Below are 27,670 nucleotides of genomic sequence, written 5' to 3'. Positions count from 1 at the left end.
CAAATTCCCGGAGACCCCCTGAGATCCCCAGAGCCCCCTGAGCTCCTCAGAGACCCCCAAATCCCCTCTGGAGAACTCAAATCTCCCCCCAAGACCCTCAGAGACCGCTCAAGACCCCCCCAAATCCACCCTGAGACCCCCAGACCCCTCTGAACCCCTCCAGCTCCTGGGACCCCCCCTCATTTTTGGGATTTTTTTGGGATTTTTGGGGTTCCCCAGCCCAGGAGACCCCTGGGGGACATTGGGGACATGGGGGGGACATGGGGGGGGAACCGGGGGTCCCGGAGGGGCCCCCCCTGAGCTGTGCCCCCCCTTTCCTCCCCCAGACTATGCAGAATTCATTTTCTTGGGACTCTTTATGTCCGAAATGTTTATAAAAATGTACGGGCTGGGGACGCGGCCTTACTTCCACTCGTCCTTCAACTGCTTCGACTGCGCCGTGAGTGCCAGGGGGATCCTGGTTTGGATGGGGTCCGTGGATCCATGGGATTTGGATTTGGGTTGGGATTTGGGGATTGTTTCTATAAAAATGTACGGGCTGGGGAGGCTTCCAATTGTCCTTCGACTGCTTCGACTGCGCCGTGAGTGCCAGGGGGGTTTGGGATCCTTGGGATTGGGATTTTGGGGATTTGGGATCCGTGGGATCCGTGGGATCTATGGGATCTGTGGGATCTGGGATCCAGGGGATCTGGGATTGGGGTTTTGGGATCCAGGAGATCTGGTATTTGGGATCTGAGATCTGTGGGATCTGTGGGATCGTGACATCTGGAATCTGGGATTTGGGATCTGTGGGATTTGGGATCCAGGGGATCTGGAATTTGGGATCTGGAATTTGGGATCCGTTGAATCTGGGAGCTGGGATCCATGGGAACTGGGATTTGGGATCCACGGGATCCGTGGGGTCCATGGGATGGGATCTGGGATCTGCGATGGGATCCGAGATGGGATCTGGGATCCGGGATGGGATCGGAGTTCTGAGATTTGGGCTCCAGGATGGGATCTGGGATTTGGGATGGGATCTGGAATCTGGGATTCGGGACATGATGGGACAAGATTTGGGATCTGGGATCCAGGATGGGATTTGGGATCTGGGATGGGATTTGGAATCTAGGATGTAGGACCTGGGATCCAGGATCCAGGATAGGATCTGGGATGGGATTTGGGATCTGGGAGGGGATTTGGGATCTGGGATGGGATCTGGGCTCTGGGATTTGGCATTTGAGCTCTGGGATTTGGGATCCAGGAGGGGATCTGGGATGGGATCTGAGATGGGATCCAGGATGGGATCTAGGCTTTGGGATTTGGGATCGGGAGGGGATTTGGGATGAGATTTATGGGATCTGGGCTCTGGGCTCTGGGATTTGGGATCCGGAATGAGATTTGGGATTTGAGATCTGTGATGGGATCTGGGATTTGGGATCTGGGATGGGATTTGGGATCCAGGAGGGGATCTGGGCTCTGGGATTTGGGATCCGAGAGGATCTGGGATTTGGGATCCAGGAGGGGATTTGGGATCCAGGACAGGATCTGGGCTCTGGGATTTGGGATCCGAGATGGGATCTGGGCTCCAGGAGGGGATCTGGGCTCCGGGATCCCCCGTCCCACCGTTGCCCCCCAGGTCATCATCGGCAGCATCTTCGAGGTGATCTGGGCCGTTGTGAAGCCGGGAACTTCCTTTGGGATCAGCGTGCTGCGAGCTCTCAGGTTACTGCGCATCTTCAAAGTCACCAAGTGAGCCCCGACGGCCCCCGTGCCCCCCGTGTGTCCCCTCTGTGTCCCCTGTGTGTCCCCCTGTGTCCCCCACATCCCCCTGTGTCCCCTCTGTCCCCTGTGTGTCCCCCACATCCCTTGTCCCCCTGTGTCCCCAGTCCTCCGCTCCCCCCGTGTCCCCTGTTCCGTCATGCCGCCCTTCCCGTGTCCCTTTATGTCCCATGTCCCCTCATGACACCATGTCCCTCTGTGTCCCATGTCTCTCAATCCCTCTGTCCCCTTGTGTCCCCCCATGTCCTGTGTCCCCATTTCCCCGATGCTCATTGTCCCCCAATGTCCCCCGTGTCCCGTGTCCCCAGTGTCCCCCAGTGTCCCCGGTGTCCCCTCGTGCCTGGTGTCCCCACAGCCTCGCTGTCCTGCGGGTCCCCCTTCCCCGTGTCCTCACCTGTGTCCCCATGTCCTGGTTCCCCGGTGTCCCTGTTGTCCCCAGTTCCACTGTCCCTTTGTCCATGTACCCCACAGCCTGTGCTGTCCCCGCAGTTCCCAGTCCTCTGTGTCCAATGTCCCCGATGTCCCCTCGGTGTCCCCGTGTCCCCACGCCTTGCTGTCCCCGCAGTCCCGGTGTCCTTGGTCCCCAATGTCCCTTTGTCCCCCCGTGTCCCGGTGTCCCCACAGCCCTGTGCTGTCCCCGCAGGTTCCCGGTGTCCCTTTGTGTCACCCCCATGTCCCCGATGTCCCGTTGTCCCCTGGGTGTCCCCAGTTGTCCCCATTGTCCTTGTGTCCTGGTGTCCCCCCATGTCCCATGTCCCGTTGTCCCTCGTGTCCCGGTGTCCCCATGTGCCCCGGTGCCCCCATGTCCCCCGGTGTCCCCGGTGTCCCCACAGCCCGTGCTGTCCCCGCAGGTTCCTGTGTCCTTTGTGTCACCCCATGTCCTGATGTCCCCAGTGTCCCCGGTGTCCCCGTTGTCCCCTCGGTGTCCCCGTTGTCCCCTCGGTGTCCCCAGTGTCCCCACAGCCCCGTGCTGTCCCCGCAGGTTCCCGGTGTCCCTGTGTCCAATGTCCCATGTCCCCCGTGTCCCGTGTCCCCCGTGTCCTCATGTCCTCGGTGTCCGTGTCCACAGCCCCGTGCTGTCCCGCAGGTTCCTGTGTCCCCGTGTCCCATGTCCCCGTTGTCCCCTCGGTGTCCCCGTTGTCCCCCCGGTGTCCCCGGTGTCCCCACAGCCCCGTGCTGTCCCCGCAGGTACTGGGCTTCCCTGCGGAACCTGGTGGTGTCCCTGCTCAACTCCATGAAATCCATCATCAGCCTCCTCTTCCTCCTCTTCCTCTTCATCGTCGTCTTCGCCCTTTTGGGGATGCAGCTCTTCGGGGGACAGTGAGTGACCCCCTCCCCAAACCAGGGCACGGGGACCCCCGGGATGTCCCCCCCCACACATTGGGGGGTGTCTCTGTGCCCCCCTTGTACCCCCCTGCTTTTTTGGGGGGGGGGGGCACCTGCTGCAGGTGGGGCTCCCACCGCTGCCCCCCCCTCCCCAAACCCTCCCCGTCCCCCCCCCCAGGTTCAATTTTGACGACGGGACCCCTCCCACCAATTTCGACACTTTCCCAGCAGCAATAATGACGGTGTTCCAGGTAAGCCCCGCCCCTTTCCCAGGTGAGACGAGGGAGGGGTGGGGGTCTCTCCAGGTGGGCGGGGGTCTCTCCAGGTTGGGGAGGGGTCCCCGCTGCCCCCCAGGGCCGCTCTGTCCCCCCCCCCAGATCCTGACGGGCGAAGATTGGAACGCGGTGATGTACGACGGCATCAAATCTCAGGGCGGCGTCAAGGGCGGCATGGTCTTCTCCGTCTACTTCATCGTCCTCACCCTCTTTGGAAATTGTATCCCGGGGGTCCCCGGGGGTCCTGGGGGGGTCCTGGGGGGGCTCGGGGAGGGCAGGGGGGTCCTGGCCCCCGTTTTGCCTTGACTCGAGTGCCAGACACGCTCCTGAACGTCTTCTTGGCCATCGCCGTGGACAACTTGGCCAACGCGCAGGAGCTCACCAAGGTCGGGGGGCTGGGGGTTTTGGGGGGTCCTGGGGGTGTTTTTGGGGGTCTGGGGGGGCTCAGAGCCGGGCTGGACGTGGCGCTGGGGCTGTGCAGGATGAGCAGGAGGAGGAGGAAGCCGCCAACCAGAAGCTGGCGCTGCAGAAGGCCAAGGAGGTGGCCGAGGTCAGCCCGCTGTCCGCAGCCAACATGTCCGTGACCATGTGAGTGTCCCCAGCCCGCCGGGAGCGCCCCGGCTCTGTCCTCGGGTCCAAAAATCCCCAAATCCATCCCAGAGCCAGGCCGGACCCACCTGGGCACCATCCCTGGCCCCAAAAATCCCCAAATCCATCCCAGAGCCAGGCCAGGCTCCATGTTTGGGTCCATCCTGAGTCCTTCCTCAGTGGCATCCCCAGCTCCACCCCAGCTCCATCCTGGCTTCTTTCTCAGCTCCATCTCAGCTCCATCCCTGGCTCCATCCCAGCTCCATCTCCAGCTCCACCCTGGCTCCATCCTGAGCTCCATCCCGGGTCCTTCCCTGGCTCCATCCTGGCTCCATGTGTGGATCGATCTCGGCTCCATCCCAGATCCATCTGCAGATCCATCTCGGCTCCATGTGCGGATCGATCTCTGCTCCATCCCATCCCCACCCTCTCCTCCATCCCAGACCCGCCCCAGCTCCATCCTGGCTCCATCCCATCCCATCCCATCCCATCCCATCCCCATCCTCTCCCCCATCCCAGCCCCATCCCAACCCCATCCCAGCCCCATCCTGGTTCTATCCCGGTTCTATCCCGGTTCTATCCCGGTTCCATCCCATTCCTGCCCTCTCCACCATTCCAGATCCGCCCCAGCTCCATCCCATTCCATCCCATCCCATCCCATCCCATCCCATCCCATCCCATCCCATCCCATCCCATCCCCACCCCATCCCCACGCTCTCCACCATCCCATCCCCACCTCAAATCCACCCCAGACCCTTCCCAACCCCAATCCCACCCCTCGGCACCCCCCGATCCCGCAGGAAGGAGCAGCAGAAGAACCAGAAATCCTCCAAGTCGGTGTGGGAGCAGCGCACGAGCGAGCTGCGCAAGCAGAACCTGCTGGCGAGCCGCGAGGCGCTGTACAGCGAGCTGGACCCCGAGGAGCGCTGGAAGGTTCCCTACGCTCGCCACCTGCGCCCGGACATGAAGACGCACCTGGACCGGCCGCTGGTGGTGGACCCGCAGGAGAACCGCAACAACAACACCAACAAGACGCGGCCCGGGGAGCCGCCGCTGGCCGAGCCCCGCTTCGGGCCGCTGCGGCCCGAGGAGCTGCGGCGGCAGCAGCGCTACCCCGAGCACGGCCCGCGGCCCCCGGAACCGGCCCCGGTGCCCCCCGGCAGCCGCCGGCCCCGCAGCAGCAGCCGCGAACCGGAGCGGGAGCCGAGCCAGGAGCGCGGCTACGGGGATGGCGGCGAGCGGCTGCCCAAGGCGCGGCACCGGAGCCGGGAGGGACGCGCGGGGTCGCCGCCCGAACGGGAGCACCGGAGGCACCGCGGGCACCGGAGAGCGCCCGAGGAGGGCGAGGAGGGCGGGAGGATCCCCCCCGAGCGGCGGCCGCGGCACCGGGACGGGGGCAGAGCGCCGAGGGCGGACGGGGACGGGGAGCACCACGGTGATGGCGAGCGGCGGCGGCGGCACCGGCACGGGGCGGCTCCCCCGGGCTACGACGGAGAGGGCCGGAGGGAGGAGCGGGAGCGGCGGCACCGCAGGAGGAGGTGAGCGGGGCGGGAGGGACCCCCGAGACCCCCCAGAACCCCCTAGAGACGCCCCAGGACTCCCCAGAACCTCAGAACCCCCCAGAGCCCCCCCATAATCCCCTAGAGCCCCCCCCTCCCAGAGCTCCAGAACCCCCCAGAGCCCCCTCAAGAACTCCAAGACCCCCCAGATCCGCCCCCTCCCCAAAACCCCAGAACTTCCCAGATCACCCCAGAACCCCCAGAACATCTCCAGAACCCCCCCAGGACCCCCCAGAGCCCCCTCAAGAACTCCAAGACCCCCCAGATCCGCCCCCTCCCCAAAACCCCAGAACTTCCCAGATCACCCCAGAACCCCCAGAACATCTCCAGAAACCCCCCCAGGACCCCCCAGGACCACCAGGGTGGGATTGTTCCGGATGCCCAGACACAACCGAGCATCTCCGGGTGAACATTGGGGGGTTCCGTGTGGGGGGTACCCTCTGAAGCCCCCTCCCCTCCTCTCCATGCAGGGATCCGCAGCCCCCCCAGAACTCCAGGACCCCCCATAATCCCCCCAGGACCACCAGGGTGGAACTGCTCGGCCATTCCCGCCTCCCCCCGGGGGATTTCTGGGTGGGGGTCCCCTCTGAAGCCCCCTCCCCTCCTCTCCATGGAGGGATCCGCAGCCCCCCCAGAACTCCAGGACCCCCCAGAACCCCCCCATAATCCCCCCAGGACCACCAGGGTGGGACTGCCCGGCCATTCCCGCCTCCCCCCGGGGGATTTCTGGGTGGGGGTCCCCTCTGACGCCCCCTCCCCTCCTCTCCATGAAGGGATCCGCAGCCCCCCCAGAACTCCAGGACCCCCCAGAACCCCCCCATAATCCCCCCAGGACCACCAGGGTGGGACTGCCCGGCCATTCCCGCCTCCCCCTGGGGGATTTCTGGGTGGGGGTCCCCTCTGACGCCCCCTCCCCTGTTCTCCTCTGGCCGCAGGGATCCGCAGGCGCCCCCGGCCCCGTCGGGCCCCACGCTCTCCACCACGCGGCCCATCCAGCAGGACTTGGGGCGCCGCGGGGACCCCCCCCCGGTGGCCGAGGACATCGACAACATGAAGAACAACAAACTGGCCACGACCACCGCCGACCCCCCCCCCGCCGCCGCGCCGCCCCCCGCCCCCTCCTCCGTGGGCAACCACACCCCCTGCCCGCCGCCCCCCGCGCCCCCCGCCCCCGACAACAGCCTGGGGGGGGGTCCCAAGCCCCCCAACAACCCCGCCAAGGCGGGGGGGGGCCGGCCCGAGCACACGGCCGTGGACATCCCCCCCCCCTTCCCGCCGCCCCCCAGCAACGCCCTGGTGCAAGGTACAGGGAGGGGTCTGGGGGCTGTCAGGGAGGGTCCAGTGAGATTTGGGAGGGTCTGGGAGGAATTTGGGGGGTCTGGGGGCTGTCAGGGAGGGTCCAGTGAGATTTGGGAGGGTCTGGGAGGAATTTGGGGGTGGTCTGGGGGGCTCTGGGGGTGTCAGGAAGGGTCTGAGGGTGTCCTGGGAGGGTCCCAGGGGGTTTGGGAGGGTCCAGTGAGATTTGGGGAGGGTCGGGAGGGTCCGTGAGGGCCAAGGTAAGGGGGGGGGGCCGGTAAGATTTGGGGCGGTCTGGGAGGGTCCAAGAGGGGCTGGGGGGGGGGAATCCAGTGAGATTTGGGGGGGCCGGGGAGATTTGTGGGGGCGTCTGGAGGGCCAAGGTAGGGGGGGGAGGTTCCATTGAGATTTGGAGGGGTCTGGGAGGGTCCAAGAGGGTCGGGGGGAGGGGGTCAGGGAGGGGTCTGGAAAAGTCTGGGGGGGTCCGGGAGGGTCTCGGAGGGTCTGGGGGTGTCTGGGATGTGCGGGGAGCCCGGGGGGTTTAAGGGATTCAGGGAATCAGGGGGATTTGGGGTCTCAGGGGGATTTGGGGTCTCCTGGGGGGGATTTGGGGGCTCCTGGGGGGTCCCTGATTTCGCTGCCCCCCCCCGTCCCGCAGTGAACAGGAACGCCAACCCCGAGCCGCTGCCCCGCAAGGAGGAGGAGGAGAAGAAGGAGGAGGAAGGCGAGGGGCAGGACGAGAACGGCCCCAAGCCCATGGTGCCCTACAGCTCCATGTTCATCCTGTCCACCACCAACCCGTGAGCACCAGGGGGCTTTTGGGGGGTCCCGGGGGGTCCTGGGAGGTTTTGGGGGTCCTGGGGGGATCCTGGAGGGTATTTGGGGGAGTTTTGGGGGGTTTGGGTGGTTTTGGGGGGTTCCAGAGAAGCCCATGGTGCCCCTACAGCTCCATGTTCATCCTGTCCACCACCAACCCGTGAGCCTGAGGGGGGTCCTCGGGGGTCTGGGGGGCTTTGGGGGGTTCTAGAGGGGTTCTAGGAGTTTTGGGGCCTGGGAGCGTTTTGGGGGGTCCTGGAGGGGATTTGGGTGGTTTTGGGGGGCTCCAGACAAACCCATGGTGCCCCTACAGCTCCACGTTCATCCTGTCCCCCACCAACCCGTGAGCGCCCCCCGGCTTTTGGGGGGGTCCTGGGGGGTCTGGGGGGATCTGGGGTTCTTAGGGGGGCTCTGGGGGGGGTTCTGGGGGGGTCCTAGGGGGGTCTCAGCCCGTGCCCCCCCTCCCCGGGCAGGTTCCAGCGGCTTTGCCACTACAGGAAAGGGGGCTCTGGGAGGGTCCCGTGGTTCTGGGAGATTTTGGGGGGGGGTCCCTGGGGGTCGTGGGGTTTTGGGGGGCTCTGGGGGGGTCCCTGGGGAGGGGTCTCACCCCTTGGCCCCGCCCCCAGGTTCCGGCGGCTGTGCCACTACATCGTGAACCTGCGCTATTTCGAGATGTGCATCCTCATGGTGATCGCCATGAGCAGCATCGCGCTGGCGGCCGAGGACCCCGTGCAGCCCAACGCCCCCCGCAACAACGTGAGGAGACCCCTCCCCTAATTACTGAGACCCCTCCTCTAATTCATACTGAGACCCCTCCCCTAATTAATACTGACCCTATAACAATGTGAGACCCCCCCCTAATTACTGAGACCCCTCCTCTAATTCATACTGAGACTCCTCCCCTAATTAATACTGAGACCCCTCCCCTATTTCATACTGAGACCCCTCCCCTAATTAATACTGACTTAGTAACAACGGGACACCCCTCCCCTAATTACTGACCCCCGCGCAACAGCCCCGTGCAGCCCAATGCCCCCCGCAACAATGTGAGGAGACCCCTCCCCTAATTAATACTGAGACCCCTCCCCTAATTACTGACCGAGACCCCTCCTCTAATTCCTACTGAGACCCCTTCCCTAATTAATACTGACTTAGTAACAACGGGACACCCCTCCCCTAATTACTGACCCCCGTGCAACAACCCCGTGCAGCCCAACGCCCCCCGCAACAACATGAGGAGACCCCCCCCTAATTACTGACCGAGACCCCTCCCCTAATTCATACTGAGACCCCTCCCCTAATTAATACTGACCCTATAACAACCTGAGACCCCTCCCCTTATTAATACTGAGACCCCTTCCCTAATTAATACTGACTTAGTAACAACGGGACACCCCCTCCCCTAATTACTGACCTCTGCTCAACAACCACAGCCCCGTGCAGCCCAACGCCCCCCGCAACAACGTGAGACCCCTCCCCTAATTACTGACCGAGACCCCTCCCCTAATTAATACTGAGACCCCTCCCCTAATTAATACTGACCCCGTAACAACGGGACACCCCCTCCTCTAATTACTGACCCCCACGCAACAAACCCATGCAGCCCAACGCCCCCCGCAACAACGTGAGACCCCTCCCCTAATTCAGAGACCCCTCCCCTAATTCATACTGAGACCCCTCCCCTAATTACTGACCGAGACCCCTCCTCTAATTCATACTGAGACCCCTCCCCTAATTAATACTGACTTAGTAACAACGGGACACCCCCTCCCCTAATTACTGACCCCCGCGCAACAACAACAGCCCCGTGCAGCCCAACGCCCCCCGCAACAATGTGAGAGACCCCTCCCCTAATTACTGACCGAGACCCCTCCTCTAATTCATACTGAGACCCCTCCCCTAATTAATACTGACCCTATAACAACCTGAGACCCCTCCCCTAATTACTGAGACCCCTCCTCTAATTCATACTGAGACTCCTCCCCTAATTAATACTGAGACCCCTCCCCTAATTCATACTGAGACCCCTCCCCTAATTAATACTGACTTAGTAACAACGGGACACCCCCTCCCCTAATTACTGACCCCCACGCAACAACAACAGCCCCGTGCAGCCCAACGCCCCCCGCAACAATGTGGGAGACCCCTCCCCTAATTACTGAGACCCCTCCCCTAATTAATACTGACCCTATAACAACCTGAGACCCCTCCCCTTATTAATACTGAGATCCCTCCCCTAATTAATACTGAGACCCCTCCCCTAATTAATACCGACCCCGTAACAACGTGAGACCCTTCCTCAAATTACTGACCCCCGTGCAACAACCCCGTGCAGCCCAACGCCCCCCGCAACAATGTGAGACCCCTCCCCTAATTAATACTGAGACCCCTCCCCTAATTAATACTGAGACTCCTCCCCTAATTAATACTGAGACTCTTCCCCTAATTAATACTGAGACCCCTCCTCTAATTAATACCCTGCAACAACGTGAGGAGATCCCTCCCCAAATTCTGTGTGACCCCCGCAACAACATGAGAGAGACCCCCTCCCCTAATTCTTCCCCCTACAATAACATGAGACCCCTCCTCAGTTTCTGTGTGAGACCCCCCTAATTTCTGTGTGACCCCTCCCCAAATTTGTGAGACCCCCCAGCAACAACGTGAGACCCCTCCCCAATTTCTGTGTGAGACTGGGGGTCTCTGGGGGGGGGGGGGGTCTCAGGTATGGGGGTGTCCCACCTTGCCGCCCCCCCCCCCCCAGGTGCTGCGTTACTTCGATTACGTCTTCACGGGGGTCTTCACCTTCGAGATGGTGATCAAGGTGAGCGTGGGGAGGGGTCTGCAGGGTGGGGGGGGGGGGCACTCAGGACCCCCCTGACCCCCCCCCCCCATTTATTGCCCCCCCCCCTCACCCCTCAGATGGTGGACCTGGGGCTGGTGCTGCACCAAGGCTCCTACTTCCGGGACCTGTGGAACATTCTGGATTTCATCGTGGTCAGCGGCGCCCTGGTGGCCTTCGCCTTCACGTGAGTGACCAATGGGGGGGGGGGCGCCTCCCACAGGGACCCCCCCCAGGGACCCCCCCCCCCCCAGGGACCCCCCCCCAGCGCTCTCTGGTGTCGCTTTGACGTTTGTCACCGCGTCCGTGTGTCCGTCCTGTCCCCGCCCCTGTGTGGGTGTGAGAATCCTCCGAGTAAAGGGGGAGAATCCTCCGAGTAAAGGGGGAGAATCCTCTGAGTAAAGGGGGAGAATCCTCTGAGTAAAGGGGGAGAATCTGGTGAGAATCCCCCGAGTAAAGGGGGAGAATCCCCCGAGTAAAGGGGGAGAATACCCTGAGTAGAGGGTGAGAATCCCCCGAGTAAAGGGGGAGAATCCTCCGAGTAAAGGGGGAGAATCCTCTGAGTAAAGGGGGAGAATCCCCCGAGTAAAGGGGGAGAATCTGGTGAGAATCCCCCGAGTAAAGGGGGAGAATCCTCCGAGTAAAGGGGGAGAATCCTCTGAGTAAAGGGGGAGAATCCCCCGAGTAAAGGGTGAGAATCTGGTGAGAATCCCCTGAGTAAAGGGGGAGAATCCAGTGAGAATCCTCCGAGTAAAGGGGGAGAATGCTCCGAGTAAAGGGGGAGAATCCTCTGAGTAAAGGGGGAGAATCTGGTGAGAATCCCCGAGTAAAGGGGGAGAATCCTCTGAGTAAAGGGGGAGAATCCGGTGAGAATCCTCCGAGTAAAGGGGGAGAATCCTCTGAGTAAAGGGGGAGAATCTGGTGAGAATCCCCCGAGTAAAGGGGGAGAATGCTCTGAGTAAAGGGGCAGAATCCGGTGAGAATCCTCTGAGTAAAGGCTGAGCATCCCCTGAGTGTCTGAACAGCCCTAAATGTTGAACATCCCCTGTGTAAAGTTTGACCATCCTGTGAAGAAAGTTTGAGCATCCTGTGTGTAAAGTTTGAGCATCCCCTGTGTAAAGTCTGAGCATCCTCTGTGTAAAGTTTGAGCATCCTGTGTGTAAAGTTTGAGCATCCCCTGAGTGTCTGAGCATCCCTTGAGTAAAGTCTGAGCATCCTGTGAGTAAAGTCTGAGCATCCTGTGAGTGTCTGAGCATCCCCTGTGTAAAGTCTGAGCATCCTGTGAGTGTCTGAGCATCCTGTGAGTGTCTGAGCATCCTGTGAGTAAAGTCTGAGCATCCTGTGAGTGTCTGAGCATCCCCTGAGTAAAGTCTGAGCATCCTGTGAGTAAAGTCCGAGTAGCTCTGTCTGACCGTGCCTTGTCTCTCCGCTTCCTCCGCCTCCTCCGCCGCAGGAGCAGCTCACGGTAAATCCTTCAACCTTCGTCTGTCTGTCCGTCCTTCCGTCCTTCCATCCTTCCGTCCTCGTCCTCTCCTCGTGCTCGCGCCTCGCTCCCCCCTCCCCAAATTCCCACCCCCGAGCCCCCTCCCCAATAAAAACCTCCTCAGGCAAACATGGGGGGGGTGGGAGTTGGAGGGAGGGAAAAGGAGGGGAAGGGGGGGGACGGGACCACCCCTGGTCCTGCCGGGGTTTTTGAGGGGAGGGGTCGCACCAGGGGGGGTCACACCAGGGGTCTGAGACCCCCCCCCCGTTCGCCCCCTCCCCAGGGGCAGCAGCAAAGGGAAGGACATCAACACCATCAAGTCCCTGCGCGTGCTGCGCGTGCTGCGGCCCCTCAAGACCATCAAGAGGCTGCCCAAGCTCAAGGTGGGCTCGGGGAGGGGATTTTGGGGAGGGGGGAGGGGGTCATGGTGGGGGTTTTGAAAAAATTCCTTGTGGGGATTATATAATATGTAACATGTAACATGTAACATGTAACATAAACATATAGTATATAATATACAATATACATACTATATGTAACGTATATAATGTATATAATATATATTATATATAATATATATTATAGGTATGATATATATTATATATAAGATACAATATACCACATACAATATACAATGTATCATATATCATATATAATATAATATATAATATATATAATGTAATGTAATCTAATGCAATGCAATGCAATGCAATGCAATATAATATAATATAATATAATATAATATAAGTAATAGATAATATGTAATATACAATAAATTATAAATTATAAATTATATATATGATATATAATATATCCAATATTACTATAATGTAGTGTAATGTAATGTAATACAATAATGTATTGTAACATAACATAACATAACATAACATAACATAACGTAATATAATACAGTGTAATATAATTAATTCAATATAATACAACACAATGTAATGTAATTAACATAACATAACATAATTAATACAATATAATATAACGTCTTCCGCAGGCCGTGTTCGACTGCGTGGTGAACTCCCTCAAGAACGTGCTCAACATCCTCATCGTCTACATGCTCTTCATGTTCATCTTCGCCGTGGTGGCCGTGCAGCTCTTCAAGGGCAAGTTCTTCTACTGCACGGACGAGTCCAAGGAGTTTGAGAAGGACTGCAGGTACAGCCCCGGCCGGGTGGGACCCCCGGCCCCCCGCCCGGCCCCTCGCCCACCTCCCCTGGCCCCGTCCCGCAGGGGGGAGTACCTGGTCTACGAGAAGGACAACGAGGTGAAGGCGCAGAAGCGCGAGTGGAAGAAGTACGAGTTCCACTACGACAACGTGCTCTGGGCGCTGCTGACGCTCTTCACCGTCTCCACCGGCGAGGGGTGGCCGCAGTGAGCATGGGGGGGGGGTCAGGGAGGGGTTTTGGGGTGTTTTGGGGGGGTCTGGGGGGGGTCAGGGGAGCAGAGGGACCCCCAGGTGCTCTGGGCGCTGCTGACGCCTTTCACCGTCTGCACTGGAGAGGGGTGGCCGCAGTGAGCATGGGAGGGTCTGGGGGGCTTTGGGGGGGTTTTGGGGGTGTCTGAGGGGGGTTTTGGTGGTCAGGGGGCCCAGAGGGACCCCCCCAGCTGCAAATTCAACCCCGGTGTCACCAGATGTAAGGCCAGTGTCACCCCGGTGCCGCCCCAGTGCCACCCCAGTGTCACCTGGGTACCCAGTGCCATCCCACTGTCACCTGGCGTAATACCAGTGTCACCTTGGTGTCACCTGGTATAATCCCAGTGCCACCCCAGTGTCACCTGAGTACCCAGTGCCATCCCAGTGCCACCCAGTGTAATACCAGTGCCACTCCAGTGTCCCCTGCTGTCACCCCAATGCCACCCCAGTGTCCCCTGGGCAGCCACTGCCACCTCAGCACATCCCCTGTTATAATCCCAGTGCCACCCCACTGTCACCTGGCGTAATACCAGTGTCACATTGGTGTCACCTGGTATAATCCCAGTGCCACCCCAGTGTCACCTGAGTACCCAGTGTCTCCCCAGTATCACCCCAGTGTCACCTGGTATAGTCCCAGTGCCACCTGGTGTAATCCCAGTGCCACCCCAGTGTCCCCTGCTGTCACCCCAGTGTCCCCAGGGCTCTGAGGGGACCAGCAGGACGCCCCCAGCCCCAACCCCGTGCCCCCTCCCCAGGGTGCTGAAGCACTCGGTGGACGCCACGTACGAGAACCAAGGGCCCAGCCCCGGGTACCGCATGGAGATGTCCATCTTCTACGTGGTCTACTTCGTGGTGTTCCCCTTCTTCTTCGTCAACATCTTCGTGGCCTTGATCATCATCACCTTCCAGGAGCAGGGGGACAAGATGATGGAGGAGTACAGCCTGGAGAAGAACGAGGTGCGGGGCTGGGGGGGACAGCTCGGTGTCACTGCCGGGGTGGGTGACAATGGCGGCAGCAGGGTGGGTGACACCCGTGTTCTTGGTGGTACATGGCGCGGGGTGGGTGACACCTCTTGTCACCTGAGGGTGGGTGACAAGGCTGTGCAGCGGGTGGGTGACACCTCTCTGTCACCATCAGGGTGGGTGACACTGTCTGCAGCAGGGTGGGTGACACCCCCGTGTGACTGCCAGGGTGGGTGTCACCCCCATGTGGGTGACAGCTCCATATCACTGCCAGGGTGGGTGCACCCCATGTGGGTGACAGCTCCTGTCCCCGGGGTTATGACACCCCATGTGTGTGACACGCCCGTGTCCCCACTGGGGTTTATGACACCCCCATGTGTGTGACACCCTCATGTCTGTACCACGGCGGGTGACACCCCCACGTGTGTGACACCCCCATATCACTGCCCGAGTGGGTGACACCCCCACATGGGTGACACCCCCATGTCCATAGTGGGATTGGTGACACCCCCACGTGTGTGACACCCCCGTGTCTGTACCACGGTGGGTGACACCCCCACGTGTGTGACACCCCCATATCACTGCCTGAGTGGGTGACACCCTCATGTGGGTGACACGCCCGTGTCCCCACTGGGGTTTATGACACCCCCATGTGTGTGACACCCCCATGTCCCCAGTGGGGTTTATGACACCCCCAAGTGTGTGACACCCCCATGTCCCCAGTGGGGTTTATGACACCCCCACATGTGTGACACCCCCATCTACACGGTGGTGACACCCCACGTGTGTGACACCCCCGTGTCTGTACCACGGTGGGTGAAGCCCCCATGTGTCCCTCGTGGTCCTGACCGGGTGGTGAACCCCCATGTCTGCGGGGGTGGTCCATTCCGGGCTTGGTGACACCCCCATGTCCCCACCGGTGTTTATGACCCTCCCCATGTCCCCCCCCCCCCACAGAGGGCCTGCATCGACTTTGCCATCAGCGCCAAGCCCCTGACGCGCCACATGCCCCAGAACCGCCAGAGCTTCCAGTACCGCATGTGGCAGTTCGTGGTGTCCCCTCCCTTCGAGTACACCATCATGGCCATGATCGCCCTCAACACCATCGTGCTCATGATGAAGGTGGGCAGGGATGGGGCTGGGGGGGGGGGCTGGGGGGACCCCCAGGGGTTGTTGTCACCCCCCCCGAGCGCCCCCAGGTCCTCCTGGTGCTGCTCCAGGGGTTTGTCCTGCTCTGTCCCCTCTGTGTCCTGGAGCTGAGCTTTGTCCTGCAGCTCTGTCCCCACCTGGGGGTTGTCCCTGTCCCCCCCAAAAGCAGCTCTGGGATCCCCTGTCCCCCCAGGACCTGTCCCTGTCCCCCCCAGGACCTGTCCCTGTCCCCCCCAAAAGCAGCCCTGGGATCCCCTGTCCCCCCAGGACCTGTCCCTGTCCCCCCCAGAACCTGTCCCTGTCCCCCCCAGAACCTGTCCCTGTCCCCCCTAAAAGCAGCCCTGGGATCCCCCATCCCTCCAGGACCTGTCCCTGTCCCCCCAGGACCTGTCCCTGTCCCCCCCAGAACCTGTCCCTGTCCCCTGACCCACCCCGACCCCACAATTCACCATCCTTGGACCCATTCCTGGAGCTCGGCTTTGTCCTGCACCTCAGGACCTGTCCCTGTCCCCCCAGGACCTGTCCCTGTCCCCCCCAGGACCTGTCCCTGTCCCCCTGACCCACCCCGACCCCACAATTCACCATCCCTGGACCCATTCCTGGAGCTCGGCTTTGTCCTGCACCTCAGGACCTGTCCCTGTCCCCCCCAAAAGCAGCTCTGGGATCCCCTGTCCCCCCAGGACCTGTCCCTGTCCCCCCCAAAAGCAGCCCTGGGATCCCCTGTCCCCCCAGGACCTGTCCCTGTCCCCCCAAAAGCAGCTCTGGATCCCCTGTCGCCAGGACCTGTCCCTGTCCCCCAGGGCTGTCTGTCCCCCCTGACCCCCCCGACCCCACAATTCCCATCCTTCGGTCCCATTTGCTGAGCTCGGCTTTGTCCTGCACTCCCATGGGGTTTTCCCTGTCCCCCCAAAAGCAGCCCTGGGATCCCCTGTCCCCCCAGAGCTGTCCCTGTCCCCCCAACAGGGATGACCTGTCCCTGTCCCCCCAGAGCAGCCTGTCCCTGTCCCCCCAGGACCTGTCCCTGTCCCCCCCAGGGCCTTCCTGTCCCCCCTGTGACCCACCCCGACCCCACAATTCACCATCCCTGGGTCCATTCCTGGAGCTCGGCTTTGTCCTGCACTCGTACCGTTTTCCCTGTCCCCCCCAAAAGCAGCTCTGGGATCCCCTGTCCCCCCAGGCCTGTCCCTGTCCCCCCCAAAACTGTCCGCCCCCAGGACTCCCTGTCCCCCCAAAACAGCCTGGTCCCCTTCCCCCAGACCTGTCCTGCCCGGACCTTCCCTGTCCCCCCAGGGCCTGTCCCTGTCCCCCTGACCCACCCCGACCCCACAATTCACCATCCTTGGACCCATTCCTGGAGCTCGGCTTTGTCCTGCACCTCAGGACCTGTCCCTGTCCCCCCAGAAGCTGTCCCCGTTCCCCTGGGACCCAGGAAAGGCCCCCGTCCCTGTCCCCACTGCCCCCCCACCCTGTCCCCCTGTCCCCACTGCCCCCCCAGCCTGTCCCCCTGTCCCCACTGCCCCCCCACCTTGTCCCCCTGTCCCCACGGTCCCTCCCGCGCTGTCCCCGCAGTTCTACGACGCCTCGGACACCTACGAGAACGTGCTCAAGATGTTCAACAACGTCTTCACCTCCCTCTTCTCCCTCGAGTGTCTCCTCAAGATCATGGCCTTCGGGGTCCTGGTAGGGCTGGGGGGACCCCCGAGGGACCCTGGGGACCATGGGGACATGGGGGTGACATCAGGGAACCCCAGGGATGTTGGGGAACCCAAAACCTCAGGGGACCCCAAAACCTCAGGGGACCCCAAAACCTCAGGGGACTCCAGGAACCTCAGGGAACCCCAGGAATGTTGGGGACCCCAAAGCCTCAGGAGATCCCAAGGACCTCAGGGGATCCCAAAGACCTCAGGAGACCCCAAAACTTCAGGAGACCCCAGGAACCTCAGGAGATCCCAAAACTTTAGGAGACCCCAGGAATGTTGGGGACCTCAAAACCTCAGGAGACCCCAAGGACCTCAGGGGACACCAAAGACCTCAGGGAACCCCAGGAATGTTGGGGACCCCAAAACTTCGGGGGGATCCCAAAACCTCAGGGGATCCCAAAGACCTCAGGAGACCCCAAAAACATCAGGGGACCCCAGGAATGTTGGGGACTCCAAAACTGATTCAGGGGACCCCAAGGACCTCAGGGACCCCAAAACCTCAGGAGACCCCAAAACCTCAAGAGACCCCAAAACATCAGGGGACCCCAAAACTTGAGGGAACCCCAGGAACCACAGGGGACCCCAGGAATGTTGGGGACCCCAAAACCACAGTGGACCCCAAGGACCTCATGGGACGAACACCCCACATCTGCCGCTGCTCATTCTGGGTACAGGGCTCCACTTTGGGGTCACCCCGAGGTTTATGGGGCCACTCCAGGGGTACCCCAATATCGGGGACCCCACATCCTCCCCCCTTCCCCAGAATTATTTCCGCGACGCCTGGAACATCTTCGACTTCGTGACGGTGCTGGGCAGCATCACCGACATCCTGGTGACGGAATTCGGGGTAGGTGGGGACCCCCAACACCCTTCCCCTGCCCTGACCCCATTTTTGGGGTCCCCTTTATCCCCTTCCCCCCCTTTTTTTTTTTTTTTTTTGGTGTTTTTCCCCCCTCCACCAGAACAACTTCATCAACCTGAGCTTCCTGCGGCTGTTCCGCGCCGCGCGCCTCATCAAGCTGCTGCGCCAGGGCTACACCATCCGCATCCTGCTCTGGACCTTCGTGCAGTCCTTCAAGGTGACCCCCAAACACCCCAAAAATGCCGCCCCCCACCCCAAAATGCCGCCCACAGACCCCCCCTTTGTGACCACCCATGCTGTGCCCCCCCCAGGCCCTGCCCTACGTGTGCCTGCTCATCGCCATGCTCTTCTTCATCTACGCCATCATCGGGATGCAGGTGAGACCCTCCTGGGGCAGGTGAGACCCCCCTGGGGCAGGTGAGACCCCTCAGATGCAGGTGAGACCCTCCTGGGGTAGGTGAGACCCCTCAGATGCAGGTGAGACCCTCCTGGGGCAGGTGAGACCCCCCTGGGGCAGGTGAGACCCCCCTGGGGCAGGTGAGACCCCCCTGGGGCAGGTGAGACCCTCCTGGGGCAGGTGAGACCCCTCAGATGTAGGTGAGACCCTCCTGGGGCAGGTGAGACCCTCCTGGGGCAGGTGAGACCCTCCTGGGGCAGGTGAGACCCTCCTGGGGCAGGTGAGACCCTCCTGGGGCAGGTGAGACCCCCCTGGGGCAGGTGAGACCCCTCAGATGTAGGTGAGACCCTCCTGGGGCAGGTGAGACCCCCCTGGGGCAGGTGAGACCCCCCTGGGGCAGGTGAGACCCTTCTGGGGCAGGTGAGACCCCCCTGGGGCAGGTGAGACCCCCCAGGTGCAGGTGACACCCCCAGGTGTAGGTGACACCCCCAGGTGCAGGTGACACCCCTGGGTGCAGGTGACACCCCAGGGTGTAGGTGACACCCCCTGGAGCAGGTGACGCCCCCAAGTGCAGGTGACACCCCTTGTGTGCAGATGACACCCCCTGGGCCAGGTGACACCCCCAGGTGCAGGTGACACCCCCAGGTGTAGGTGACACCCCTGGGTGTAGGTGACACCCCAGGGTGTAGGTGACACCCCTCAGGTGCAGGTGAGACCCTCCAAGTGTAGGTGACACCCCTTGTGTGCAGGTGACACCCCTGGGTGCAGGTGACACCCCTCAGGTGTAGGTGACACCCCTCAGGTGTAGGTGAGACCCCCAGGTGTAGGTGAGACCCCCAGGTGTAGGTGACACCCCTCAGGTGCAGATGACACCCCCAGGTGCAGGTGACACCCCTGGGTGTAGGTGACACCCCCAGGTGTAGGTGACCCCCCCAGCCCCCCCTGAGGTGCCCTGGACCCCCCCCCAGGTGTTCGGGAACATCGGCATCGAGGAGGAGGATGATGAGTCGGCCATCACCCAGCACAACAACTTCCGCACCTTCTTCCAGGCGCTGATGCTGCTCTTCAGGTGAGCCCCGATGGCACCTGGGGGGCACCTTGGTGTCACCTGGGTACCCACTGCCACCTCAGTGTCACCTGGTGTGATCCCAGTGCCACCCCAGTGTCCCCTGCTGTAATCCCAGTGTCACCTGGGTACCCACTGCCACCTCAGCATGTCCTCTGCCTAAGTCCCAGTGCCACCTGGTGTAATCCCAGTGTCACCTGGGTACCCAGTGCCACCCCAGTGCCACCTGGTGTAATCCCAGTGTCACCCCAGTGTCACCTGGCTAAGTCCCAGTGCCACCCTAGTGTCCCTGCTGCAATCCCAGTGTCACCTGCGTACCCAGTGCCACCCCAGCATGTTCCCCAGTTAAGTCCCAGTGCCACCCCAGTGTCACCTGGCTAAGTCCCAGTGCCACCTGGTGCCATCCCAGTGTCACCCCAGTGTTCTCTGCTGTAATCCCAGTGTCACCTGGGTACCCACTGCCACCTCAGGGTCACCTGGTGTGATCCCAGTGCCACCTGGGTATCTTGTGCCACCCCAGCATGTCCTCTGCCTAAGTCCCAGTGCCACCCCAGTGTCACCTGGTGTAATCCCAGTGCCACCTGGTGCAATCCTAGTGTCACCTGGGTACCCAGTGCCCCCCAGTGCCACCTGGCTAAGTCCCAGTGTCACCCCAGTGTCCCCTGCTGTAATCCCAGTGCCACACTGGTGTAATCCCAGTGCCACCCCAGTGTCACCTGGCTAAGTCCCAGTGCCACCCCAGTGTCACCTGGTGTAATCCCAGTGTCACCTGGGTACCCAGTGCCACCCCAGTGCCACCTGGTGTAATCCCAGTGCCCCCCAGTGTCACCTGGTGTAATCCCAGTGCCACCCCAGTGCCACCTGGTGCAATCCCAGTGTCACCTGGGTACCCAGTGCCACCCCAGTGCCACCTGGCTAAGTCCCAGTGCCACCCCAGTGCCACCTGGGTACCCAGTGCCACCCCAGTGTCCCCTGGTGCAATCCCAGTGTCACCTGGTGTAATCCCAGTGCCACCCCAGTGTCACCTGGTATAATCCCAGTGCCACCCAGTGCCCCACCGATGTAATCCCAGTGCCACACTGGTGCCACACTGGTGCCCCTCTCTCTATGCCACCCCCCCCGCCATGTCCCCCCTCACCGTGCCAATGTCACCCGGTGTCCCTTGTCGCCAGGAGTGCCACCGGGGAGGCGTGGCACGAGATCATGCTGTCGTGCCTCAGCGGGAAGCCGTGTGACGAGAACTCGGGCATCAAGGAGGACGAGTGCGGCAACGAGTTCGCCTACTTCTACTTCGTGTCCTTCATCTTCCTCTGCTCCTTCCTGGTCAGCCCCCGGGGGGGTCCCCAGAACGTCCCCAAAGTCTCCCAAAAGTGTCCACAAAATGTCCACAAAGTGCCACCAAAGTGTTCTCAAAATGTCCCCAAAGTGTCCCCAAACTGCGCCTCTAAGCAGCCCCCAAAATGTCCCTGAAGTGTCCACAAAATGTCCACAAAGCGCCCCCAGACCGCATCCAAAACGTGCTCAAAATGTCCCCCAAAGTGTCCCCCAATGCATCCCCAAAATGCTCCACAAATTGTCCCCCAAAGTGTCCCCAAAATGCCCCCAAAACACACCCAAAATGTGCCCAAACCATCCCCAAAATGCCCCCAAAGTGTCCCCAAAATGCCCACAAAGTGCCACCCAACTGTGTCCCCAAACGGTGCCTCCAAGCAGCCCCAAAGCCACGCCCAGATTGACCCCAAAGTGTCCCCAAAGTGCCACCAAAGTCCCCCCAAAGTGTCCTCAAAACATCCCCAAAGTGTCCCCAAACTGGGCCTCCAAGCAGTGCCCAAAGCACCCCCAAAATGTCCCCAAAGTGTCCCCAAGCTGGGCCTCCAAGCAGTGCCCAAAGCGCCCCCAAAGTGTCCCCGAAGTGTCCCCAGAGTGTCCCCAAACCCCGCGCAGATGCTGAACCTGTTCGTGGCCGTGATCATGGACAACTTCGAGTACCTGACCCGCGACTCCTCCATCCTGGGCCCGCACCACCTGGACGAGTACGTGCGGGTCTGGGCCGAGTACGACCCGGCCGCATGGTAAGGGACAGGGCAGGGCACGGGGACACCCCCAGACCCCAAATGGGGGACAGGGACACCCCCAAGGGGGACAATGACACCCCCAGACCCCATGGGTACGTGTGGGTCTGGGCCGAGTACGACCCGGTAGCCTGGCAAGGACCCCCGAGGGGTGCACAGGGACACCCCACAGGGGACAGGGACACCCCCAGATCTCAAATGGGGGACAATGACACCCCCAGACCCTATAAGTACATGCGGGTACGACCCCGCGGCCTGGTAAGGACCCCCGGAGGGGACAAGGACACTTCTGGGGGGGGGGCAGTAACAGTTTGAGGGGGTTCCGCTTTTTGGGGGGGTATCCAGGTTTTGCGGGCGGGGTTTAACCCCCCCCCCCGCTAACGTGTGTCTCTTGCAGTGGGCGCATCCACTACCGGGACATGTACACTTTGCGGCGGGGGGGGTCCCGGTTTTTGGGGGGTATCCCGGGGGTATCCCCGGTTCAGGGGGGATCCCAGGGGGGTGTCCCCGGTTCAGGGGGGGTCCCGGGGGGGTGTCCTGGTTTCGGGGGGGGGGGGATTCCCGGTTCCCAGGGGAGTGTCCCGGTTTTGGGGGGGGGTTTAACCCCCCCACTAACGTGTGTCTCTTGCAGCGGGCGCATCCACTACCGGGACATGTACACTTTGCGGGGCGGGGGGGTCTCGGTTTTTGGGGGGTATCCCGGGGGGTGTCCCCGGTTCAGGGGGGGGTCCAAGGGGGTGTCCCGGTTTTGGGGGGGGGGTTTAACCCCCCCACTAACGTGTGTCTCTTGCAGCGGGCGCATCCACTACCGGGACATGTACAGTTTGTTGCGCGTGATCTCCCCCCCCCTGGGGCTGGGCAAGAAATGCCCCCATAGGGTGGCCTGCAAGGTTCGCCCCCTCCCCCCAAAAAATAAAACCCCCTCAAAAAAAACCCCCCCGAACCCCCCCGGGGCTGGAATGCGCTTCCCGGCGCCGGATATACATCATATATATCACTCAATGTATATATCATGTATACGTCACACAGCCCCCCGGCATGGAGACCCCCCCCCGGCTTCCCGCGCCCCCCCGGCATGGGGCACCCCCCCCCCCAAACCCCCCCCCAAACCAGCGCGGGTGGGGCCGGAAGGGGAAATTCTGCTTTGCCTTGGTTTGGGTTTGAGCTTTCTTTGGTCATTGCTTGAACTGTTCTGTTGGTTTTGATCATTAATTATGAGTGTTTATTATCTATATTAATTTTAATCATTTATATTAATTTTAATGATTTAATTAATTGTTATTTATGTTATTATTTGATACTATTTATTTTTTATTATTTCATTTTAAGTGATTTTTTTAATGTATTATTTTATTTTAAAAATTATTTTGTTTTAAAATTATTATTTATTTATTATTATTTACCATTAACAATTCGTTATTAATAAATTATTTATCCATATCTATTTGTTTTTAATTTTTTTAAATTATTCCCTTCTTTTGTTTTCATTTTCAATCTAACTGCTTTTTTTATTGTTTGTTTGATTGCTAATTTTTAAATTCCCAACTTAATTTCTTTTGGGGTTTTTTTTGTTGTTTTTAATTTCCAATTTATTTGCTCTTTTTATACTTGAGGTGTTTTTTTAATTACCAATTTAATTTTTTTAAATCTCCAATTTAATTCCTTTTTTTAAAAAAATCATATTTAATTTCTTTTTTTATTATTTCCAATTTATTTTTTACTTATAATTTAATTTCTTTTCTTTATTATTTTCCATTTTTTTTCCTATTTCCAATTTAATTTCTTTTTTTATTATTTCCATTTTTTAATTTCCAATCTAATTTCTTTTTAAATTTAATTTTTATTTAATTTTTATTTAATTTTTAATTTAATTTTGTATTTAATTTTTTAAATTTGACTTTTTGTAATTCAATTTTTATTTCATTCTTAAATTTAATTTTTATTTATTTCTTATTTAATTTATAATTTAATTTTTTGTATTTTAATTTTTATTTATTTTTTATTTTATTTTGAATTTAATTTAATTTTTTGTATTTTAATTTTTATTTTTTATCTAATTTTCAATTTAATTTTTTTTTGTATTTTAACTTTTCTTTTTTATTTCCTTTTAAATTTAATTTCATTTTTTGCATTTGAATTTTATTTAATTTTTTCTTTAGTTTTTCTTTCATTTTTAATTTAATCTCATTTTTTGTAATTTGATTTTATTTCATTTTTATTTAATTAATTTTTATTTACTTTTTCGCACTAGTTTTTATTTAATTTTTAATTTCATTTAAATTTTGTCATTTAATTTAATTTCATTTTTATTTACTTTTTCGCCCTACTTTTTATTTCATCCTTAATTTAATTCAGTTTTTGTAATTCAATTTAATTTCATTTTTATTTCATTTTTATTTCATTTTTATTTAATTAAATTTTATTTACTTTTTCGCCCTAGTTTTTATTTAATTTTTAATTTCATTTAAATTTTGTCATTTAATTTTATTTCATTTTTATTTCATTTTTAATTCCATTTCATTTTTTGTAATTTAATTTTATTTAATTTTTATTTAATTTTTATTTCATTTTTATTTACTTTTTCGCCCTACTTTTTATTTCATCCTTAATTTAATTCAATTTTTGTAATTCAATTTAATCTAATTTTTATTTCATTTTTATTTACTTTTTTACCCTAGTTTTTATTTCATTCTTAATTTAATTTAATTTTTGTCATTTAATTTAATTTCATTTTTATTTACTTTTTCGCCCTACTTTTTATTTAATTTAAATTTTGTCATTTAATTTTTATTTCATTTTTATTTACTTGTTTGCACTAGTTTTTATTTCATTTAATTTTGTCATTAAATTTTATTTAATTTATATTTAATTTTTATTTAATTTTAATTTACTTTTATGCCTACTTTTTATTTCATCCTTAATTTAATTCAATTTTTGTAATTCAATTTTATTTCATTTTTATTCACTTGTTTGCCCTAGTTTTTATTTAATTTAAATTTTGTCATTTAATTTAATTTCATTTATATTTCATTTTTATTCCATTTTTATTCACTTCTTTCGCAACTCCACTTTTAATTTTTCCCCTTAATTTAACCCATTCCACTCCATTTCTTACCATCATTCTTTCAACCCCCCCACCCCCTAAATTTTTATTTTTTTTTTTTTTTTTTATTCCTCCTCACAAGAATTTCTCCTCCTCCTCCTCCTCTTCCTCCTCGTCCCCCCCCGCGCCCCCCGCCCGTGTAACCCCCGCTGTGTCCCCCCCCCTCTCTCGCCCCCAGGGGCCGCCTGACCCTCGCCGACATGTACGAAATGCTGCGGCACATGTCGCCGCCGCTGGGGCTGGGCACCAGCTGCCCCCCCCGCGTGGCCTATAAGGTAGAATAACCCCCCCCGACCCCCGGGGGGGCGCCCCCTCCCCCCCACACAGCCCCCTCCCCACTTTGCGGGGGAATTTGGGCTTTTTTTGGGGTTTTTTTTTTTGGTTTTTTTTTTGGTTTTTTTTGGTTTTTTTTTCTCCCTCCTGCGGCCGCCGGCCCCTGCTGAGCCCCCCCCGGATGGGCTGGGTAAGATGCGCCCCCCCCCCTCCCCATCCCCCAGCAGGACCCTTCCCCAAATTAACCCAAAAAGGGGTTTTGGGGTCCCACCTGGGGTTCAGCTGGACCCCCCCCCCTCTCTTAAAGGACCCAAGAGATTTCGTTTTGGGGGTCTCAATGAGAGCCCCCAGCCCCAATTTGGGGGGGCCTGAAAAGGGTCAGTGACCCCCCCACAAAGCCTCAATTTGGGGTCTCTTTAAAGGGACCAATGAGAGCCCCCCCAACCCTAATTTGGGGTCTCTTTAAAGGGACCAATGAGAGCCCCCAGCCCCAATTTGGGGTCTCTTTAAAGGGACCAGTGAGAGCCCCCAGCCCCAATTTGGGGGGTCCTGAAAGGGACCAATGAGAGCCCCCAGCCCCAATTTGGGGGGGTCTGAAAAGGGTCAGTGACCCCCCCCCAGGGCCTCAATTTGGGGTCTCTTTAAAGGGACCAATGAGAGCCCCCAGCCCCAATTTGGGGGGGTCTGAAAAGGGTCAGTGACCCCCCCACAAAGCCTCAATTTGGGGTCTCTTTAAAGGGACCAATGAGAGCCCCCCCAACCCCAATTTGGGGTCTCTTTAAAGGGACCAATGAGAGCCCCCAGCCCCAATTTGGGGGGGTCTGAAAAGGGTCAGTGACCCCCCCACAAAGCCTCAATTTGGGGTCTCTTTAAAGGGACCAATGAGAGCCCCCAGCCCCAATTTGGGGGGTCTCAAAAGGGTCAGTGACCCCCCCACAAAGCCTCAATTTGGGGTCTCTTTAAAGGGACCAGTGAGAGCCCCCAGCCCCAATTTAGGGGGGTCTGAAAAGGGTCAGTGACCCCCCCCCAGAGCCTCAATTTGGGGTCTCTTTAAATGGACCAATGAGAGACCCCAGCCCCAATTTGGGGGGGACCTGAAAGGAGTCAGTGACCACCCCCAGAGCCCCAATTTGGGGTCTCTTTAAAGAGACCATTGAGAGCCCCCCCAACCCTAATTTGGGGTCTCTTTAAAGGGACCAGTGAGAGCCCCCAGCCCCAATTTGGGGGGGTCTGAAAAGGGTCAGTGACCCCCCCCCACAAAGCCTCAATTTGGGGTCTCTTTAAAGGGACCAATGAGAGCCCCCAGCCCCAATTTGGGGTCTCTTTAAAGGGACCAATGAGAGCCCCCAGCCCCAATTTGGGGGGGCCTGAAAAGGGTCAGTGACCCCCCCCAGAGCCTCAATTTGGGGTCTCTTTAAAGGGACCAATGAGAGCCCCCAGCCCCAATTTGGGGTCTCTTTAAAGGGACCAGTGAGAGCCCCCAGCCCCAATTTGGGGTCTCTTTAAAGGGACCAGTGAGAGCCCCCAGCCCAATTTGGGGGGGGTCTGAAAAGGGTCAGTGACCCCCCCCCACAAGCCTCAATTTGAGGTCTCTTTAAAGGGACCAATGAGAGCCCCCAGCCCCAATTTGGGGGGGGCCTGAAAGGGATTAATGAGAGCCCCCAGCCCCAATTTGGGGTCTCTTTAAAGGGACCAGTGAGAGCCCCCAGCCCCAATTTGGGGGCCTCCAAAAGGGGTCAGTGACCTCCCCCAGAGCCTCAATTTGGGGTCTTTTTTAAGAGACCAGTGAGAGCCCCCAGCCCCAATTTGGGGGGTCCTGAAAGGGACCAGTGAGAGCCCCCAGCCCCAATTTGGGGGGTCCTGAAAGGGACCAGTGAGAGCCCCCAGCCTCAATTTGGGGGCCTCCAAAAGGGGTCAGTGACCCCTCCCCACAAAGCCTCAATTTGGGGTCTCTTTAAAGGGACCAATGAGAGCCCCCAGCCCCAATTTGGGGGGGCCTGAAAGGGACCAATGAGAGACCCCAGCCCCAATTTGGGGGCCTCCAAAAGGGGTCAGTGACCCCCCCCACAAAACCTCAATTTGGGGTCTCTTTAAAGGGACCAGTGAGAGCCCCCAGCCCCAATTTGAGGTCTCCTTGAAGGGACTAACAAGAGACCCCCAGCCCCTAATTAGGGGGTCCTGAAAGGGACCAATGAGAGCCCCCCCAGCCCCAAAATGGGGGCCCCCAAAAGGGCTCAGTGCCCTCCCCCCCCCAGAGCCCAAATTTGGGGTCTGCTTGAGGGGACCAACGAGAGTCCCCAGCCTCAAATTGGGGGGTCCCAAAAGGGGTCAGGCCCCCCCAGAGCCCTCATTTGGGGTCTCTTATGGGGCTTAGGGCCCCCCCAGTCCCTATTTCAGCCCCCCCCCCCAAAAAATCTCCTTTTGGGGTCTCCTCGAAGGAACCAACGAGACCTCCCCCCCCCCTCCAGCCCCAATTTGGGGTCCCTTATTTTGGGGTTCCCCTCAAAGGGCTCAGCGCCCCCTTCAGCCCCAATTTCAGCCCCCCCAAATTTCTCCTTTTGAGCCCCCCCCCCCCCAAAGGGCTCCACCATCCCCCCCAGCCCCAAATTGGGGTCCCTTGTGGGGCTCAACGCCCCCCCCCAGCCCCAATTTGGGGTCCCCCCATTTTTAGGGGACCCCTCCCCCCTCTCTCTCCCAGCCCCACCCCCTCCCCTCT

The 27,670-nt window shown here is 57.9% G+C and overlaps 1 protein-coding gene across 1 annotated transcript in view; it reads left to right on the top strand.

Annotated features, from left to right (window-relative positions):
- The window catches only part of CACNA1A (calcium voltage-gated channel subunit alpha1 A), a 57,262-nt gene that overhangs the window by 15,791 nt on the left and 13,801 nt on the right, over positions 1 to 27,670 (top strand). The window contains exons 12-37 of the mRNA XM_064738151.1: positions 327 to 439; positions 1,619 to 1,731; positions 2,950 to 3,081; positions 3,266 to 3,338; positions 3,465 to 3,582; positions 3,681 to 3,748; positions 3,844 to 3,950; positions 4,751 to 5,488; positions 6,445 to 6,812; positions 7,464 to 7,605; positions 8,248 to 8,377; positions 10,383 to 10,442; positions 10,541 to 10,647; positions 12,227 to 12,326; positions 12,950 to 13,110; positions 13,186 to 13,326; positions 14,125 to 14,326; positions 15,290 to 15,454; positions 17,051 to 17,161; positions 17,945 to 18,028; positions 18,144 to 18,260; positions 18,355 to 18,420; positions 19,409 to 19,509; positions 20,679 to 20,829; positions 21,451 to 21,578; positions 24,860 to 24,956. Coding sequence (XP_064594221.1) covers positions 327 to 439; positions 1,619 to 1,731; positions 2,950 to 3,081; positions 3,266 to 3,338; positions 3,465 to 3,582; positions 3,681 to 3,748; positions 3,844 to 3,950; positions 4,751 to 5,488; positions 6,445 to 6,812; positions 7,464 to 7,605; positions 8,248 to 8,377; positions 10,383 to 10,442; positions 10,541 to 10,647; positions 12,227 to 12,326; positions 12,950 to 13,110; positions 13,186 to 13,326; positions 14,125 to 14,326; positions 15,290 to 15,454; positions 17,051 to 17,161; positions 17,945 to 18,028; positions 18,144 to 18,260; positions 18,355 to 18,420; positions 19,409 to 19,509; positions 20,679 to 20,829; positions 21,451 to 21,578; positions 24,860 to 24,956 — 3,893 coding nt within the window. The remainder of the gene's footprint in view (positions 1 to 326; positions 440 to 1,618; positions 1,732 to 2,949; positions 3,082 to 3,265; positions 3,339 to 3,464; positions 3,583 to 3,680; positions 3,749 to 3,843; positions 3,951 to 4,750; positions 5,489 to 6,444; positions 6,813 to 7,463; positions 7,606 to 8,247; positions 8,378 to 10,382; positions 10,443 to 10,540; positions 10,648 to 12,226; positions 12,327 to 12,949; positions 13,111 to 13,185; positions 13,327 to 14,124; positions 14,327 to 15,289; positions 15,455 to 17,050; positions 17,162 to 17,944; positions 18,029 to 18,143; positions 18,261 to 18,354; positions 18,421 to 19,408; positions 19,510 to 20,678; positions 20,830 to 21,450; positions 21,579 to 24,859; positions 24,957 to 27,670) is intronic.

Source organism: Zonotrichia leucophrys, unplaced genomic scaffold, assembly GCF_028769735.1.
Source record: "Zonotrichia leucophrys gambelii isolate GWCS_2022_RI unplaced genomic scaffold, RI_Zleu_2.0 Scaffold_200_88929, whole genome shotgun sequence".
Taxonomy (NCBI): Eukaryota; Metazoa; Chordata; class Aves; order Passeriformes; family Passerellidae; genus Zonotrichia; species Zonotrichia leucophrys.
This window is presented reverse-complemented; position numbering and strand designations above follow the sequence as displayed.